Source organism: Pezoporus occidentalis, unplaced genomic scaffold (assembly GCF_034315485.1).
Source record: "Pezoporus occidentalis ecotype Australia unplaced genomic scaffold, CSIRO_AGI_Poc_V1 ctg177, whole genome shotgun sequence".
NCBI classification, from domain to species: Eukaryota; Metazoa; Chordata; class Aves; order Psittaciformes; family Psittacidae; genus Pezoporus; species Pezoporus occidentalis.
The window spans coordinates 701,346-721,609 of NW_026913607.1; the positions used below are offsets into that span (position 1 = coordinate 701,346).

Here is a 20,264-nt window from a genome sequence, read left to right on the forward strand (position 1 = left end):
TCTGTCCAGCTTCAGAGTTTTTCTGCGGGCTGTAAGGGGCCTGTTTTGTGATGCTGACTCTTTCTACAGTCCCTGCTGCTTGGTAATTTTATCCACTAATAAAAATTGGACTGGCCTCTCTCTGCTGATGTTACAAGTTCATATTTCTGTTCAAATTAAAATCTTAAAATCTTGACCTCTGTCTCTGGTACTTACATGTATGTGCATGCACCTGAGTCTCTCTGCTTAAGAAGTGTAAGCTGCAGCCCTTCTATCCATCTCTGCCTCTGAAATTTGTTAAGGCTTTTTAATGTCTGCTCATTCCACTGAGCTCTCCGGTTAGTTCCTCCTCTTCTGCCCTGCGAAACACAAGATGCTTGTCTTCCCTTTAAAAGCCCTTCTTAGCCTTGTTGTACCTTGTCTTTTCTAGCACTTCCTGCCTCTGTGTGGTTTTCCGTTCCCAGCCTCTGCCTCTCATTGGGTTTCCTCAGGCTGGATTTTCAGAGAAAGATGGCTTATCTGATGGTGCTGCCTTGTCTGTCACCACTTCCTGGATAACCTGACAGCCCTTTGGCCGATTTCACACAAATTTAATGGGAGTAGGGGGCATGGAGACAAACGAGTTGCTGCAAGTCTTGTGAAGAGTAGGAAGCTGAGTTGGGCAGGGGGCTGAGGGAGCCTGTTTTCTTCAAGTGCTCTAGCAGTGCCTCCAAATGACTGTGGCAGCTGTAGGAGAAGCTGCAACTGAAGCTTGCAGTCAAACTATTAGTCTCAGAGGCAGCCTCCTGCCTCCTTCCTGAAGGCATAGGAAGCTAGGCTTCATTAAGTCTCCTGCTCTTAGGGTTGTTTGTTAAAAATGGTGGCTTGGAGCCTTTACTGTTTTCATGTGTGTGACTGGGAGTAACCTGCAGCAGTGCTTCACCTGATGATGCCTTGCCGCAAGGCTTGTTAAAAATCTGCCACCTATGTCTCCCAACAGAAGGAGACTACAGCACTTCCTTACATGTTCCCTTGCTTTCTCCTCCCCTACAGCCTCTCTTGACCCATCTGTTGCCTGTCTGAAGGTGCTTTTCACGGTATGGCTGAGCTGGTGGAATATCCCAGCTGCTAATGAGAAGGGTTGTTTGCCACTGTTCCTGAGCACCAAAGAAAAAAGTATTTGTGTGTTCAGTGGAAACAACTCTTTCCTTGGGTCATTTTTCTTTCACCACGTATGGGAGTCAAATATGGGGAGAGGAGTGTATGTGTTGCTGGGAATAAAGTAGATGGGGAAAGCAGGACTGCTTCTTTTTTTTCCATGACAGCTGGTACATTAATCAGCTTAACTGCATTGTGAAACCACATTTCTAAACTGAATTTCCTGGGATGAAGGTGTTTCTGCTGCTGTTTCACCGTAGTGGAGCTGGCACAGTGAGGCTGCTCTGAGTAGGTGCTTGGTGCTGAGCTAAGGTAAGTCAGAGCTGATGGCAGCAGTGAATGCAATCCTGTTGGAGTGACCTTCATGGAATTGTTGAGGTTGGAAGGGATCTCTGGAGGTCATCTGCTCCAAGCCCCCTGCTCAAGCAGCACTATCTAGAGCTTGTTGGTTAGGATCATGTCCAGACAGCTTTTGAGTATTTCCAAGGATGGAGTCTCCACAACCTCTTTGGGCAGCCTGTCTCAGCACACAATGTTTTCTTGTGCTTTCCAGCTGGTCACTGCCCCCGCTACATGGGGTTGTTCCTCCTTACTCATTGGTAATAGTGTTGTGTTATGAATGTGAGTAAAGGGAATGAGTGTATCTTTCTTCCTCCCAGACTGGAAACAGTAGTAACGTAATGCTTCTGCATCTTTTTGTTTTCCATTCCAAATACCAGAAAGCACCTGTCCTCCCATTTGAAATGGGAGCCTTGGTAATTTGGTGACAACTGCTGATAGCTTGACGTGCTACAGAGACTAATAAATTACAGTGTAAGGAGACGAAGAGTTCTAACGTCCTAATTAGCAATAAGAGGCAGCAGGTAGCTGAAGAATCTCCCTGGATCTGTCGCTCTTTTCAGGCTTGGTGTCTAATGAATCACAGAAGTTTTGAGAGGCAGCATCTTGCTGGTGTTCTGTGGGCAGGGAATAAACCAGAAGAATTTGGGGGAGGGGGAATGGAAACTGTCTGCCCTTGAACAGCTAGCTATGCTTTATATTCTTGTAACCCTTTGTGGCGGGGTGGCAGACTGGTTTAGAGAAATGCATGCTTTTAGCCAACACAGTTGACTTTGGATAACTTAATTCGCTGCTTACCTGAAAGCTCTTTCTGCTGAAGAAGAGGTACAGGATGGCAGCTTTGCATTGCAAATCGGATGTTCTCTCGTGCTAATGGCCATGGTTGAGGGGCACAAATGTTTCTTTCGCATGCCAGAAGGAAGCAGGAGAGATTGCTTGTGGCCGCATTAATTTCTAGATATTATACTTCATAACTCCTTGCAGTGCCATTTCTGCAGAACTGTGTGCTCAAAAGGAAGTGGGAGCAGGTACAGAGCCCATACTTAAGAATACAGCTTGAGTGCTGGAGGGACGGTGTGCTTTGGGAGCTAGGGAGAGTCATGTAGCATGGCAGTTTGTCATCAGCTCATCAAACCTGTCAATATTTAAGATTATTGTTAAGTGTCTCTCCTTAGAAAGCAAATGAGTTGGGGTTAAGCAATTCATGTTTGAGGTTGTTTGAGGGTACTGATTTGGAGGTTTGAAAAGGAGATGCTCTGGCCCAGCTCAGGAGAAGCATGCAGGTAGAGGTCTCAGATAAAGTCAATGTGCTGAACTCGTAAATGTGGTCCTTACTAAAGTAAGAGAAAACCTGGAGTCACTGAGAGCAAGGGGAGGGGAAGGAAGCCAAATAAGCAACTTCTAGGAGTATGGAAACATGGACCAAAACACTAGAGTTTCTCTTCGAGGTGAAGGGAGGCATCTGTGTGTACTCCCTTGCTCCATTTGTTTCAGATGAAGAGAGCAAGAAGCTTTGCTTTTCTTAAGGAAAAACAAATTTGAGGGAAGGTAACAAACCAGGCTCTTTGTGGATCAGAAGTATTTTGAGAGACCTCTTCGTGAAAGAGGAAATTCCTTTAATGAAAGGCTGGGTAGTAAATGCTCTTTCCTTTTGGCAAGGATAAGGTGAAGGTGAGATTTGGGACTCTACACTCTTTCCTGGGAGAGTATTTTAAGCATCTGGGATGTTATGAGGTGAATTACAGCAATAACAGGGGCATTCAGTTGTTTAATATTGGGAGGGATTTCAGAGCATGCAGGAAAATGAAAAAAAGGAGTTACATTAAAACATTATTGACTGTGAAACAAAATGAAGTTTCTTACTGTCTGAGAGTGAGCGATGGGACGGGGAATAACGTTTGACAGTTCTGAGAGTGACTCTGGCTGTTGAACATGTAGGACCTAAAGACTAAAGAACGATAATAAAAAGAAATACAGAGACTGCAGGGCATAATGAACTATGTCAGAAATTTCCTGCCTAGCTTCATCACTCGAACTATTTCCTTTCTCCCACTGCTGTTGATAGGCTCAGAGCACATACCAGCTAAAGATTTCAGTAGTGTGAAATAAGTGTTGATGCTTTGGTACTACCGCAGTGCTAAATCCTTTAGAGGTCTGGGAGCAGTGCTACGGATGCCAGGGTAAATGTTGTGTCCTTATATGTATTTTAAGAGCTAAAAGAACAGAAGAAAAAATATACATAGAAATCTTGGGAGACTTCACTTTTTGTGCAGGTCTACACCAAATCTCACAGTGAGCACCTGTGGTTACGGCTTCGAAGCTCAGGCTGGGAAGGCAGTAATGAAGTCGTCATGACTTTTCATTGGGAAAGATGTGAGCAGGCATTGCCTTGGGCATTCCAGCAGGCCACTGTAAATGCTGCTGTGTGTTGTGCTTAACCGTACCTGGAATTGGCGGTAGTGATATAAGTCACTAGGGGATGTGTTCAGAGGGCTGTAGGAAAGAAGAAACTCCTGAGGATAAGACAGGGAGCAGTATGAGTTAGAAGTAGTGTGTGGGCAAACCAGTACTTCCTACCTGCACATTCCCAGTTTAAGTATAATCTGCCAAGGAGCTTCTGCTTGTGTATTTTTCCTGTAATAAGAGTAATGATGGTATGGTATATGAAGAACATACTGACCTGAGAGCTGAAAAAGGGCTGGGAAGATTCTGTCCTGACCTTGGAGAAAGACAAATAGTTGACTAAATAGATTCACAGGATGGGCTCTACCTTAAGTGCAGAAAAGAGCCTATACTACTACTGGAACTCTCTGCTGTTCTGTGGGGTTAGTCTGTTTGGGGAGTGCAAAGATTGCAGGTTATAATGGACCTTTTTCTCTGCAGCTTTGCAGGAAAGTAGTCAGACTATAAGAAGCAGTAGGTGTGTTGTACAGAGGTAGTCTTTTGCCCTTATGAATCTGAACCAGCCCTACAGTCAGCTCAGTCTTTCCATCATACACTAGCATATATTGTTACGCACCTTTCACATCAGGTACACCTTGATCCACCGGCTTCTTCAAAGCCTGTGTGAAGTAAAGAGGCTGAGCATCATGAGGTTCCCAGCTCAGGATGCTGTGTGCAGCTGCCCTGGCATCCTCCTTTCTTTTGTTAATGAGGCTGTCTTTTTTGACCACAAGAGTGACTGGCTGGCTTCTGGATGCTTGGCTCTGTGACTTTTCGAAGTAAAGCTATACTAGATTAAAGAGTAGTTTCAGACTTTAGTGCAGCCAGGTAACTTTAAATTTACTTTCTGATGGGATGATTGAGAATGGTAGAACTGTAAAAGCAGGGAGATCTTGTGTTATGCATCCTCTGGGGCAGGTTCACTTCCTTATTCAGGAATATCACAAGAGTTTGATATTCCTGAAGAAGGTAAGTGTCCACCAGAAGGAACTGTAGAGTGGGAGGCTTGAGTCTCACAAAGCAGTCTCTCTGATGCCTCATGTTCCTTGCTTCTGGGAAGTTAAAAATACACCTAGCCCCCATGTCAAACCTGAATCTTTGCTGTTTAAGTCCAAGCCTATTGTTTCTTATCTTCTCAGTGTCCAGCATAGATAATGAATTATACCATATTCCTTCCAGCTTTTTTAGAATTTTAAAGGTGGTGGTAATAGAGATGATTTGTGGCTCAAGAATATGCCATTCTAAGCCAATATTAAAACTGCCATATATAACATGCCTAATTGTAGATACAGAGAAAAAGCAGTTAGAAGAATGTGACCTCCATATAGCATGAGGTTTGCTTAAAAAAAAAAAAATCACAAAGGCAGATCACATTTAACACAGTGCAGATGTAGAATACCAGTGCTGTGCTGGGGAAAGTAAGGAAGTCATCTGTCAATATAAGGACCAGATCTGAGAAGAACCCAAGGATGAAAAATGGCTCTGATCTTGGCAAGGGGTTTGGATGTCTGACTGGATGCATAATTATAGCAGAGGTACAAGACCTGTGTCGCAATCAGAACTTGGGAAGCTAGTCACAGGCCACAACAATCTGTGGTGATTAAAAGAAATGTCATCTCTTTCATATTTATTGAAAACATTTTCCTTAAAAGACAGTAAACATCTGCTGTAGAAGTGAGCGGCTGTGTGATGGAACAGCTAAGAGAGATGAGTGAAGGCAGTTGTGTTGGAAGAACAAAGACCTTCACTGTTGGCTCCTGTCTCCTTTGCCTGTGCTTTGATATTTCCCTGCTGATTGTGATATTTCCATACCAATTATTGTATAAATTGTTTCTGGCTGACCTCTCTACTTAGCCATCCTTAGTTGGCTCAGCAGTGGGAGGAATTTGAATGAGGAATGAATAGCTTTTTGAGTCAGTTCAGGAAGGACAGTTCATGTGCTAGGAGTGGTGGGATGGTGACAGGAATGGAAGAGGAGGAGGATAGGGGATCAGACACTCTTGGTAGCACGATTTAAACATCAAAACAAAGGGTGAAGAATAGGGACAGAGCTGTTCTGCAGGTGGCTTCAGCCAGCCTTTCAGTACAGTGAGCTCTGTTGGCATGACAAAAAAATACAACCAGCAAAATACTGTATTTTCCCAGAATTAGGCTTTACAGTAATAAAGGGGGGGGGGTTACCACATGTTTTCTTCTGATAGCATGGTTGTTTTCCATCTGGCAGCAGGTTGCAGTGTACAGAGATTGTCCCTGCTGTGACTCATTTATGCAAAAATTAAGCTTGAACCTAATTTTTATTTGTGCATTAACAGGAGACTTCACAAAATAGCAGGTGCATGTTGCCAGACGATTGTCTCTGGTTTGATGTTACCTCTTGGGACAGAGTTTCCCTTGCTTTAGTCTGCAGTTGATGGAAAGTAAGACAGCTGCTTGGGGAGGTGTTCTTAGTGGCTGGACAGTGGTGAGCTTGGAAGAGCCTTTTGAAACAAAACTCTCTTTTGGGAACGTCAGTCTCTGTTTTTTCTCTGGGCTCCACAGCAGAGGTAAGTAAGGGGCTGGTCTTGTCAAGAGCCATCTGTATCTTCCCTGGGGGACAGAAGGAAGAAAGGAATGGCCATCCCGTGAGAAGCATTATGCCCAGGGGAGACTGAAAAATTAATCTGAATTAAGATTGAATGTGAGACTGGAGGATGTTAACTGTCCTTAAGCAACTTGCTAGAAGCAAAGGCTTGTGCAGGGCACAGTGCTCCTGGTTTGGAGTAGGGGCATGGAAACACTGAAGAGGAGCAGGTTGCAGGGGAGCCCTGCTTGCTGGGGTACAGCTAACTGTGTGTGCCCTGTTGGTTTGTGAAAGCAGCCAGTGTGTGAACTGCTGCAGTTCAAAGCATGCTTTGACAGGCTGAGGGAGTTGGACTTCTTCAGCCTGGAGAAGAGAAGGCTCCAGAGAGACCTTATAGCAGCCTTCCAGTACCAAAAGAGGGCCTACAGGAAGTCTGGAGAATGACTTTTTAGCAGGGCATGCAATGATAGGACAAGGAGAATGGCTTTAAGCTAAAGAGGGTAAATTTAGATTAGATATAAGGAATAAATACTGAGTGTGCTGAGGCGCTGGCACTGGTTGCCCAGAGAAGCTGTGGCTGCCCCATCCCTGGCAGTGTTCAAGGCCAGGTCATATGGGGCTTGGAGCAACCTGTTCATGTGGAAGGTGTCCCTGCACCTGGCAGGGCATTGGAACTGAATGAGTAGAGGTCACTTCCAACTCAAATCATTCTGTGATTCTATGCTTCTGCCCACCCTGCTGTTCCCTGTTGCCTGCTGCCTGTGAGCCACTTGCTGTGGCATTGCTCCACAGTGCTACTGTGCTTGTTTGTGGTGGGTTATGAGTGTATGGGAGGCAGGGGGAAGCCACAAATTAACATCCCTGACTAATAAGGCAGCAGCACCCTTGGGCTGGATGAAAACCATTGCCTTGTGGGCACAGCATCCTTCCCTCACCCCACGGTCGGAGTGGGGTGCAGGAATGCCTGCTGCCTCCTGTGGTGTTGGGCCAGGGCTGAAGGCGCTGAGCACAGCCAGAGGAAGAGTCTGCTGGCATTCTCCTCACCTCAAACTGTGCTGTGCCATGTGTTGGAGAGCAAGGGCCAGCCAGGTGGCAAGCCTGGCTCCTGAGCTAGCCATGGACCTGCAGGAGGGCAGCAGTTGCCATGGCCTGTGATGCTCTTGGTGCTTGCACCTGCTCTTGGGTTGTGGATGCCTAGAGCATCTCTCAAGCTAGGAAGCAGACACTTCAGCGTAACTGCTCTTTAGCACTTGTGTCTGAATTACCTTCATTACTGGGGACTTTCTGCTAGGTCCTGTGATCTGCTGCAGATGCTAATTTGTCACAGCCAAATAGGATTTATGCACACTCTCCTTCCCTTCCCTGCACACTGGCACTAGCTCCCACTTCAGTTCTGGGGGTGTTTTGAAGGAACTGGTTCGGTTGTCCATGTTCAGAACAGAAAAAAAAAGCTGCAATGGTGCCTTTTATTTTTTTATTTTTTTTTAAGCTTCTGTTGCAGCGTAGCCAATGCATAGTCTGCCGTCTAGATGTGACTTGTATGGCTGAAGAATATGGCCTGCCATGACACAGGTTATGTAGGGGCATGAGGACAGCTGTACCAGTTCAGACCAAGTGTCCTTTACCTAGCTCAGTATCACATCTCAAAAAGCTGTAGGCAGACAGCTGTGCAATTATTGTTCTGGGAGCCTCCCAGACAAGATGTGATCTATCTATTTACTACTCCTCTTTCAGGTTCTTGTCCCACGCATGTTTTGACCCATGTGAACTTTATGCATGCACAGCATCCCTCAGCAAGGATGTCCCCATGTCTGCTATGTGGAGCTGCAAGAACTGCCTCACTTGTTATAAAACTGAATCTGACCAGTTTTGGTTGGTGGCCCTTAGTTTTCAAAATAGAAGAGATAGTAAATTCTTGTCCATCTTCTCCATGGCGATACATACTTGTGTAGACCTTTACCAGATCCTCTTAAAGTCATTGTTTTTCCAGTCCAGAGTCCTCACCTGCTCCATTACTTCTCATGCAGAAGTAATTCCCTTGTGTCCAGTCATTGTTCTGCTCTTTTCCAACATTTCCTCAGGAGCACCTATAAATTAAACAAACAATAGTGACAACAAAAGACTCCCAATATGCGCTGTGTATTTGTGCAGTGGACAGGGAGAGGGATCTCTTTTGGAAATGCTTTCTGCCAAAAAAAAGGGACAAAGTAATTCCTAAAGGAAACTTAGGATTAGTTGTTATCAGTTATTGACAAATGCTGCTTTAGAGCTAAAGTGAAAGAAAACTGCTGTAAAGCGGCAGGGGTAGAAACATTCCCTAAGGCTATGTAATCCGTTTGGTGTTCAGCACTGTGAGCCCTATGCTTCTGGAAGATATGGGAAAACAGACTTTTTAATTGCTCTCTGATGATTAGAGGCCCAGGATAATACTGCTTCTAAGAGCTCAAGTTTCTCTTTTAGATTAAGCATCTACTGGCAGTGATTATTGATATCTAAGATACCTTGATGTGATTTGCTCTGGTGCTTTTGGGTGTGTTACAGGCATAAGCCGCAGTCAGAGATGGGAGAATGTTTGTGCAAGGGGTTCCTTGTCATTCTGTCCCTAATTCTTATTTATTCTTTTGATATGTCTATGCTGTGGCAGTTTCTGTGTGCACAGCCATCCTTTCTTCCATTACACTCACCTAAGCCATAAGACTTGAATCAACATTCTTTGATGCAATTTTGCATGCCTGGTTTTGTTTTGTTTTTTTTTTTCTTTAGAAGGACCTGAAGGTTCACCTCCTTCCCAAAGAGTAAGTGTCTGAAATGGGGCATCTTCAAAGTATTTCAGATCGGGCACATTAAATGACCAGTTGTGTCTGGAATGCCAGAGCTCTGAGCTCTGCATGTCTCCCTGTGGAAAGGTCAGCTCTTGCCATAGTCAGCTGATGTTGCTGGGGGTGTGGGGGTTTGGCAAAGACAGAAGAAACTCAGAAGCTGAGCTTACAGCACTTCTGGGTGAGATGCTCGGCTGGCAGGGATACTCAGTGCTCCTTTCTTGCCTGTAGATTGAATGGAGAAATATTGAAGTTCTGTCTGATGTTACAAATGGCCGGGTCACTCTCACAGTGCATTTCTCCTTACAGAGCTCCTTCACGTGACATTAGCTGAGGCACTGGAGCTTGCTGGGTAGGCTGGTGAAGGGGAGGTGCAGGGACGAGGCATCTGCTGGTGCCTGGGTCCTGCGTGGTCCTCTTGATGCATGACCTTGAGTCTAATCGCCCAGCAGCACCATCCCCTTTCCACTGCCGCCTTCTCTTCCCCCCCCACACCTTCTGTCTCCCAAATGGGGCCTGGGAGGTAGATAAGCCAGTGGAACCAAAGAGAGCTGCCTTGCTCTTAGCTCAGAAAGCTGGGACAATAGCCCTCATCTGTCAGAGATAAAGATCAGGGAGCGCTTCCTTCTCACTGCAGGGGATTTTTTCCCTTTTGGAAAAAAACCCAGATGCACAAACCTATCATTTCTTACTAATTTTAAAGTAGCTCTTGGCTTGCTACCTCCTCCGTATCAGCCCTTGCATTGTCAGTAAATTATATTGGATTTGCAATTAAAAGCCAGCTGTGCCAGTGCAGTATCAGCCAAATGCCACCATAACTGTCTCCTGGGTGTCGTAGGGGAGGTGTGGAGTACACAGCTCCTCCTCCTGTGAGCTCTTCACTCACTTTGAGAGGTAAAGATAAGAGTTGAAAATGGGATCTCCGGCACATTATTTTGTTTATCAGAATGCTTGCATGTTAAGAAATGCAGTTCTTTTACTGGTACTGCATGTTTGTGGGTACAGCAATTCCCAGAGCTTGAAAACTGCCAAATACCCTTCACTGTGAAATTTAACTGTTTGAGGGGAAAACTTGTAGTGGTGGATGTCTGTCTCAGGCTGATTGTTTTTCTTCTTCCTTTTCTCAGTTAAGATGATTTAATGAAGAAGTATCTCTGCTTCTGTTGTGTGGGCTTTTATACATATCGAAAAGCATTTGCACCCATCTGTGTTGGAGCAGGAGTTTGTGGGCAGGCAGGGGGGAAGAGAGTTGCGGATGTGCTGCTCCCTGCCTCTCTGGAAATCCAGTCCATGTCTCTCGCCTTTCAGAGGCTCAGCAGAAACTTGCTGCAAGTTGAAGCAAAACCCCAACTGCTTTGTCTTCTTTCCACACTGGAGCTGGGCAGGGCTTTATTTGGGCTGGCTTCTTTTGTCCCTCAGTTGCTTGGCCTCCTGGAGCCAGACAGGAAGCAAAAAGTTCTTTGGCTGGATCAGGAAGGTGCAGCAGTCCAGTGCAAGAGGGAATAGGAGAGAAGGAAAGTGGGTCTTTTCTAAACTTGGAGCAGGACTCCAGGCTGTGACATTACAGGCAAGGTCCCCTAAGTCACTGGCAATGGAAGAAGGAAACCCCACATAGCGCTAGCCATGAGGGTGGTGGTATTTGACGTCTGCCAAAAGCCTGCATACATCAGCAGTCTGCATTGTGGGTCCCCGAGGTCATGACCTTGGCAGTGAGCTTTGGAAGGTCCAGTACATGCCTCTGATAAAATTATGATTTTCAACTGGATAGTTGGAAAACTCCTCAAAGAATTCATATGTAAAAGGCATTGAAAGCCTGCAAAATAAGGTTGTGTGCTTAGCTGAGAAATGCCTGAATGGGTGTTATGTGCAACTTTAAATTCCTACTGCTGTATGCTTGCCTTGTGGTGCAATTTTAATTGTGCCATTGTATGCACAGTGCTTGTCGGGGCATACAAAAGCTGCATTACTAGCTCTCTTTAGGTGTGCAATAAAGATCTTACCCTTCCTGCTGCTTTAAAAACAGTGATTTGAAGAACTTGCCAAGAACTCGCCAACAAAGTTTAAGATGGCAAGCAGGCATTCTTTGTTGCAGCCCTGGGAGACACGGGGGATATCTCCTAACGTGTCTCGTCCCAGCATCAATCAGGCTGTGATTATATTGTTGCTTAATATACGTATTCATTCTATTTCCTGTAAATGACATACGTATTCATGACATTTCCCAGAACTATTTTACATGGGTTTACATCTATTTTTGCGTGCGCACAACAAGATGGTAGTGGTCTCTGGGACTACTGGTGGTCGTTTCTTCATCATCTTCATCACTTCATTCTTTGGCTGAACTTCAGATTTGGAAAACCCCGTTGTCAAGCACGCCACCACTAGTTCAATTCTAACTGGTCATTGTAAAACATTTACCCAAAACGTTTCCTTCTTGCTATTATTACTCGCCATCGAGGTCAACGTTGCTTAGCTACAAAGCAGAACTAAAATTACTTCTGTACGAAAAAGTAGGTTTCATTTTGTACTTCCGTGTCTCAAATCCCCCCTTTTTCTGTCCTCTTGCAGATTCTTTTGCAAGATCCTTTAAGTTATTCCATTGTGTCACACGTGCTGGTCAAAGGCTGGAGTGTGGTTTTGTGTGTATTCTCAGAGTCAAGCACAAAGGAACTTCATTTGCTCACCAGCAAATGCTCACCAACAAATTTTAAAGAGAGAGAGAAAGAAGGAAGAGAGGGAAAGTAAAAGGAAAGAATAAAAGAGTTTACAGCAATAGGTAACACCCTGGAGCTGCAGTGTCCCAACAGTCTGTTCTGTTTCCAAGTCCGGGGGGGGGAAGAATTCCTTCCAATGCAGGTTGGTGCCGTTCCTTTGTAGAGCTGAAACGACATCCTCCACCTGGTGATGGCGTACATGCCTTCCTTGGGGTTTTCTTCTCCCCCGTTGTTCCAAGGCTTTAACTGGGGGGGAGGGTGGGTGAACGTCCTGCATAAGCATCTGCTGTGGCAGTGGTGTCAGCCATGTCAGTTCTTGCTGACACCATCTTCACCAACAAAGTCTCTTATACCACCCTGTGGATCAACATTACTGCCTTAGGAAGTGTTATCCATTGTGGCATGAATGATAGAGGTAGAGAAAAGGGGAAGGGAAAGAGAGAGCACGCGACACAATAGCTAATAACATCTAATAACAAACGGCATCTAATTAAGTTTTGCTTAACAGTTATATCTAACGAACTTTATTAAGCAACATCAAGGGGTTCAGAAGGAGGAGGAAGAGGAGAAGAAGAAAAAGAAAGTTCATGGGCAATTACAAAGTGAGCAATTAGAAGGACAAGTGACCTGTATCAAAATAACAATTAAAGCAATAGCTAATAGAATTAAGGCTATACAATAAATTCGCACAAATACATTCAGGTATTCCATCATTTTCCACGATTTCAGTGGAATAAAGTTGAGCGATTTCAGACCTCGCGGTTCATGCTGCCTGCTGTCCTGGTCTGCCAGAGTCGAAGTCAGGATATGCAGCAGGAAAAGCGATTTCCACACCCCCTTAGCTTAAGGCGCATGTGCTATTTGGTTCTGGAAGCTTCTGTCCTAGATTTACGAAGGTGAAAATGAGCTCGGTACTATTGATGAGGTATTTCGGCACACAACACAAATTTGTTTGACACCGTCAGGTGAGACCGTAGTTGTAAACTGCATTCTAGCTACAATATGTTGAATCCATTTAATAGTGTTTTAATTACTTGTCTCACCTTATTCACCCTACAAGGGAATGCTTCTGACCAGCCTGAAAAAGTTTCCGTCAATACCAACAAATATCGATAACCTCCTTTTCTACATAATTTAGAAAAGTCTATCTGCCATTTCTGTTCTGAATAGTTTCTTTTTCCAATTGTTCTAATTTGATTCCTGTTTTCAGTTTTAGGGTTATTTTTCAAACACAATTGACATTGTTTTGTTATCAGTTTGACTGTGGTATATAAATTTCTTCCTACAACTTGTCGGTCCAAGTATTTACACAGTGATGCCCCAGTGGATCTTAATATTTTCTTCTCTTACTAATTTTCATGACTGATTACACAGAACTACAATTTGTCCATCAGGTACTTGAACCCAGCCTTCTTTATTCCCCTCTCCATTCAAATCCTCAATTAACTTCCTATCCTCCTTTGAATATCTAGGTCTAGTTCTGTTCAATTGCTGTTTTACTGTCGGGGATCAAGGACATAATTTCAGCCTGCTCTGCAGCTTGTTTGGCTTTATAATTGGCAAAATTATTCCTAATTTCTTGATCAGAATTACCTCTCCAATGCCCTTTACAATGCATAATGGCTGTTTCCTCAGGTAGCTGCACAGCCTCTAGCAATTGCAGAATTTCTGTTGCATGTTTAACTTGCTTTTCTTGAGTAGTTAAGAGTCCTTGTTCTTTCCAAATAGCACCATGCATGTGAACGAAGGCATATTGAGTCTGTCCGTATATTTATCTGTTTATCTTTTGCCAACTCCAAAGCCCTAGTTAAGGCTATTATTTCAGTCTTTTGTGCAGACGTGTTAGCAGACACGGGTTTTAGCATATCCTGCCTTTCATTTACCATTCTTCATGAAGCTGCTACCATCGGTAAACCAGGAATTTGTACCTTCCAGAGGTTACTCCTTTAGGTCTGGTCCGCTCGAGTATACTGTCTCTGTGGTGGCCAAGCAATCAAGAACCAATGGCTCAGTAGGGGTTTCCTGAAGGAAAGATGCTGGTTCGCAGTGTTAGTGACCACAATTTCAGTATCATCTTGTTTCACAAGAATGGCCTGATATTTCAAGAAGAGCGATGGAGATAGCCAGTGAGTTCCTTTTTGTTCCAGAACTGCTGATACAGTGTGTGATACCAACAGTTATCTTTTCTCTCAGGGTAAACTTGCGGGCTTCTTGGATGTTAATAACCACCACAGCCACAGCCCTCAGTTAGTCTGGTCATCCTCTTCCTTACTTCATCAAGCCATTTTGGAAAATATGCTACTGCCCTTTTGTAGGGTCCTAATCTCGGAGCCAGGACCCCTTGAGCTACCTCTTGCTTTTCACAGGGGTCGAACACTTCCTTGGCTTGATCAGTCCAATTTAAACCAGAAGAATTTCCTTTCAGTAGTTTGTATAACTGTCCATTATTGCATAATCATGGATCCAAAGTTGGTACCATCCAGTCATACCTAAGAGTGTTCGAAGGTCCCTGACTGTGGATGGTCTTGGCGTTTGGCAAATGGCTTCCTTTTGGGCTGTTCCAAGCTCTCATAGTCTTCCAGTTATTTCATATCCTAAATAAGAGACTCAAGTTTGAATTATCTGTGCTTTCTGTTTTGGACACTCGGTATCTGCATAATTCCAGAAAATTTAACAATTCAACAGCCCATTGAACACATTCTTCTTTAGTTTCAGTAGCAATTAGCAAATCATCAATATATTGTAGCAAAGTTCCTCTCTGAGTGGGTGTATTCCATGATTCTAGTTCTTGAGCTAAACGATTTCCAAAGATCATCAGGCTATTTTTGAATCCTTGAGGTAATACTGTCCAAGTTAACTGAGCTTTTCTTCCTGTTTTGGGAAAGCAAACAAATTTTGGCTTTCTTTGGCTAAGGACAGGCAGAAGAATACGCCCTTTAAGGCCAAGATGGTGAACCATTTTTGGTTATTGTTCAATTAGGTTAATAAATTGTATGGATTAGCTAATACTGGATGAATATCCTCCACAATTTTGTTGATTGCCCTTAAATCCTAAACTAACCTGTAGCTCTTTCTATCTGTTTTTTTTTACTGGTATAATAGGGGTGTTATATTTTGATTCACATTCAATTAGCAACCCATATTTTAAAAATTTATCAATGATTTCTTTGATTCCCTTCTGATCCTCTTAAATTTAAGAGATGTTGTTTGATCTGAACTGGGTGGGCCCCCTTTTTTTATTTCTACTTTAACAGGTAAAGCATTTTTCACCTTACCTGGCACTTCAGATACCCATACTCCCGGATATACCTGATTAAAGACTTCTTCTATTTCAGGGAGGTCATTCTTTCTGCTTTTCTGTTGAATTAAAGATAAACTCAGGACTTCAATTATTTGTTCTCTTTAACTTTTAATTCCATTTCTCCTTCCTTAAACATTATGGTTGCTTCCAAATGTTCTAGTAAATCTTGCCCTAGTAAAGATTTTGGAGAATTCGGCATGTATAAAAACTTACGTATTCGTATTTGTTTTCCCAATTTGTACTCTAAAGGTTTCAGAAAGAACACTTTTTCTTGGCGGCCAGTAGCTCCCACAACTGTAACAAATTCTTTTCCCAATGGAGTCAGACTCTGATTTAACATCGAATAGGTTGCTCCCATATCCACTAAAAATTCCACCTCCTTTTCTCTGGTCTCTAGCTTTAATTTAACTAGTGGGTCTCCTAGGGTATATGCCCCAGGTCCCTGTCAGTCTAGCACCAATTCAGTCACTGGAGTGTCTGGAGATTCTTTAGGTTAGGGCAATATCACTTCCAGTGTCCAGTTTTCCTACAGTATGCACACTGATCCAGTCCCATAGACAAAGGATTTACTTTATCTTTGTCTGACATTCCTTCTCTACCTCTGCCTTGTCCTCTTATGCTGGTCCCTTTACCAGTTCCTACTTGTCCCAAAGCTGCCACTGTAGCTGTGGCTATGGTGCGACTCAGCTTTTTCTTCTCTACTTGTTCCCAGTTTCTATACACTCTCCGCACTTCCTCTGTTCCTTTTCTATATCACAATTATCTGGCTCTTTTGAACTTCTGAACCTTTTTCCTAGTATCTTCTGATGATTGTCCTAGAAACAGATTGGCTACCTGTTACTTCCTTCCTTCTGAGGAGGGATCTAACGTAGTAAACTTTCAAATCAGTTCCCTCAACCTGTCCAAAAACTCAGTTGGTGTTTCGGTTTGCCCTTGTTTTAAAACAAACAAGGATGACCAATTTACTGGTTTTGGAATTGCCTTTTCCAGTACAAATTTTATCCAGTTTTGATATGCTGCTATTCAAAGCGGCATAATCCTTGGGCAGATTGTAATCCCAGTCTGGTGTTGCAGTAGGGATATGATCTTCCACAATACCTGCTAATGCTCCTGCAGTAATATGACCATGTACATGAGCTCGGGTTGTTTTTAATACCAACTGTTTTTCCGTTTCCATTAATGCATCCAGCATTACATCTTTGTCTCCTCAGTCAGGATCTTGGCTTTTAACAATCAACTTGAACCTTTTTGCGACTCCTATGGGATCATCCCAATACTCTTTCACAGCTAACTTCCAAGCGACCAAATCTCCCATTGAAAAGTTCACCTTTATTCTTGTCCCACCCTCCAGTCCCATTGCTTGTCTTGAAGGTGCCCGAGTTATTGGCCCTGTTTTGCTATGAATGTGTGCAGCAATTGGAGTAATGTTTTCCAGTCCTTCTGTTCTATCATCAGCAACTGCAATCCCTTCCTTCCTCCTCATCAGTATTGGAGAGATGCAGGGCAGGGGATGCAGCTCTCAGAGGTACCGGTGATGCATAATCCTCCACCCTATCTTCCTGATTACTCCTTTTTCTTAATTTTAAACATCTTTCTCCAATATCACAGGCTGAACATCTCTCCAATTTAGATCCCCGTTTTTCCCTGCCCTTTTCCAAACCTAAAATTAAGGGATCCAGCGGAGCCACATTAATCCCGCATTCCTTCTGCCACTCCAAGCGGTTTCTTAATGTGAAAAACATAACTGCATATACTACTTCATCCCATGCCTCTGGGTCCCAGTTGGGATCAGATATGAGGGCACAGACTCGTGGCCCCGCTGCCTTTGTGCCTTTTTCACTGCTCAGTTTGTTTTTGTTTCTTTTTCCCCTACATCTCTCACCCTGCTCTGCAGTGGCTACAGATGCGTGCCCTGCAACAGCACTTCTACTTTAACCCTTTCTAGCTCAGAATGCAAATCTGTTGTTACCTGTTGCTCTAACTCTGTTATCTACCATGCCTTTGTAGGCAAATAGCAAACAGCATGGCTCAGTCACTCCTTCGAGTGGGTATGGGGGTTTGTACAAACTCACCCCAGTACTTTAACACTTCCATGGGGTCTTTAGCTCCCCACAATTCAGGTCCTATATTAGTGCAAGTTTCTATTTTGTCTCACAACATGCTCCACAGGAGGAGCCAGAGCCCGAGGCACTTTCTTATGAAACATAGCAATCGTATATTACAGAAAAACTTCAACGTGAGCCCGACAACAAAAATGCACAGAACAGCATCTCTTGGTGCAGCTACATACCCCACTGACCAAGCCCTGCCCTCAACACATGCATACAAGGGATCCCACAAGCACACTCCACACAACTACAGTACTTAGAACACAGATAAAATCCAGCTAGACAAACAACTATTAATGATGCAATAACAACATACAGTATAGCATTAACCACGTCATATCATCAATACCACAATCGTTACTGTGATAATCTGCAAAACTGGGTCAAATACCATCAAGTCACAAACAGTGTTCCAAACAAATCGAAATGTATACCAATTGGACACCAGCAGTCGGGTATACGCCTTGCCTACAAGATTTCTAGATTTCGATTTACAGAAGGCTCCAAACTAAAGGTTAAACCATCAAAATCCAAGCTCCAAACAAACTCCATGCAGGACGTCTCCTATGACTTACAGAATGTTAACCAAAACAAAATCATTCTTACAAAAGAATACCTTCTTAAAGATGGTCTTTGTCTGCTCCCACAGGGATCCGAATGAGTCAAGGGGTCCCTCCGGGAAACATTCCCAAGGGCCCTAGGGAGCCCCATCCTCAGCGGGTCCTGCAGCTGGGCAGAGAGGGTCCCATTTAGGTCAGCAAACTGATTCAGAGAACTTGCAAAGAACTCACCAAAAAGTTTAAGATGGCAAGCAGGTATTCTTTATTACAGCCCTGGGAGACACGGGGGATAGCTCCTCCAAACGTGTCTCATCCCAGCATTAATCAGGCTGTGATTATATTGTTGCTTAATATACATATTTATTATATTTCCAGTAAATGACATTCATGTCTATACATTTCCCAGAAATATTTTACATGGGTTTACACCTATTTTTGTATGCGCACAACAACGTGGTAGTGGTCTCTGGGACTCCTGGTGGTAGTTTCTTCATCATCACTTCATTCTTTGGCTGAACTTCAGATTTGGAAAGCCCCGTTGTCAAGCACGCCACCACTAGTCCAATTCTAACTGGTCATTGTAAAACATTTACCCAAAATGTTTCCTTCTTGCTATTATTACTCGCCATCGAGGTCAATGTTGCTTAGCTACAAAGCAGAACTAAAATTACTTCTGTACAAAAGAGTATATTTCATTTTGTACTTCCATGGCTCAACAGTTCACTTCAAAGGCTGTAGTATTTGCTTTGTCCTTTGGCCTTTACCAGATGAGAGAAAAGGCTGTCTGCGCCCTAGATGTGTTGTTTTTTGTCGTGGTTTAAGCCCAGACAGTAACTCAGAACCACACAGCTGCTCACTCCCCACTACTTACTCTGGCTCCTGGAGGAATGGGGAGGAGAATGGAAAGAATGTAACTCCCATGGGTTGAGATTAGAACAGCCCAGTAGCTAAGGTATAACACAAAACCACTGCTGCTACCACCAGTAATGATAAGGGAAATAACAAGGGGAGAGAATACAACCGCTCACCACCTGCTGACTGAAACCCAGCCCAACCCAAGCAGCAATCTGGGCCTCCCAGGTAACTCCCCCCAGTTTCTATACTGGCATCACATGCTGTAGTGTGGAATACCCCTTTGGTTAGTTTGGATCAGGTGTCCTGTCTCTGCTTCCTCCCAGCTTCTCCTCCTCCCTGGCAGAGCATGAAGCTGAAGAGTCCTTGATCAGGGTAAACATTACTTAGCAACAACTAAAAACATTGGTGTTATCAGCATTGTTCTCAGTCTAAAGTCAAAAACACAGCACTGCACCAGCTACTAAGAAGGACAAAAAGGGCTGCTGCAGCTGAACCCAGGACAGTTGTCTCTAGCAGTATCTTTCCCCAGGATAAAGAGATTGGTAGAGCAAGCAGTGTTTACCTCTATTGTTCCTCTCCCTGTTTGTTTTGAACATGCTATCTTTCCTCCCTTAAATCACATTATTTCATAAAGAGTAAAAAGAAGCATAATTTGGAGCAGCAGCAAGCTGAGCCCAAGTTAATAGTTTAAATTGCACTCCATCTGTTCAGCTGCATGGCCTGATGGATGTGCTGAACCCATTTTTCACAATTTGTTTTAAGCTGGTAAGAACCATCTTTCCTGGCTCTGGTCCAGGCTGGCTGTGGAGAAAAACTTCCGATCTGGACTTTCATGTCCAGAGCAGGGGATTGAGTCAGTAATCCCCGATGCCAGGCTACCTCTTCTACCTGCAAGTTGCTAGTTTTTGAAAGGTTCTCTGGACTTGAACATTGCTGTCAAAAACTGAAGAGGGGGAAAGCTTCACCCCTCCATGTACGCACACACGGAGGATGAAATTTGCAAACATGATTACGCAGGACACACTTTAAATCGACTTATTGCTGTTTTATGATGGCAAACAGGCAGTCACAGAAGCCAGGGTGATTGGCCTTGCCATGTGCGCATGCTGCTGGTAACTCAATAACTGGTGAACACCCACTGTGGTCTCCAGACCTCAAGCCTTTGATGTAGCAACAAACAAGATAGATTGCTGTAATTTATCTGGCCCCTGGAGGGCTGTGCTGGTAATGTGCCATGAGCGCAAGGGCCAGCCATCCATAATCTGTGTAAAAATACAGCAGATCACAGTCGCCGTGCTGCAGGGCTGTCTTTGTTCTGTGCTGCACAAGTTTGCATGTGTACAATGCCTGGTACCGGGTCTCAATTTCCAGCAGCCAGGGGCAGTAAGTGGTAGTGTAATATGCCCACTCCTTCCATTAACCTTAATTGTTTTTGTTATATAGTAAATAT

At 43.9% G+C, this 20,264-nt stretch overlaps 1 protein-coding gene across 5 annotated transcripts in view; it reads left to right on the plus strand.

Moving 5' to 3' along the window:
• IGSF3 (immunoglobulin superfamily member 3) overlaps positions 1-20,264 on the plus strand; it is a 156,684-nt gene that overhangs the window by 68,224 nt on the left and 68,196 nt on the right. Inside the window, exon 1 of one of the 5 annotated variants that reach the window (XM_062614652.1) lies at positions 20,066-20,197. The exons of the other annotated variants lie outside the window; for them this stretch is intronic. Within the exon in view, the coding sequence (XP_062470636.1) occupies positions 20,149-20,197 (49 nt within the window). The 5' untranslated portion in view covers positions 20,066-20,148. Of the gene's footprint in view, positions 1-20,065; positions 20,198-20,264 lie in introns of those variants that run through there. 5 annotated transcript variants of the gene reach the window in all.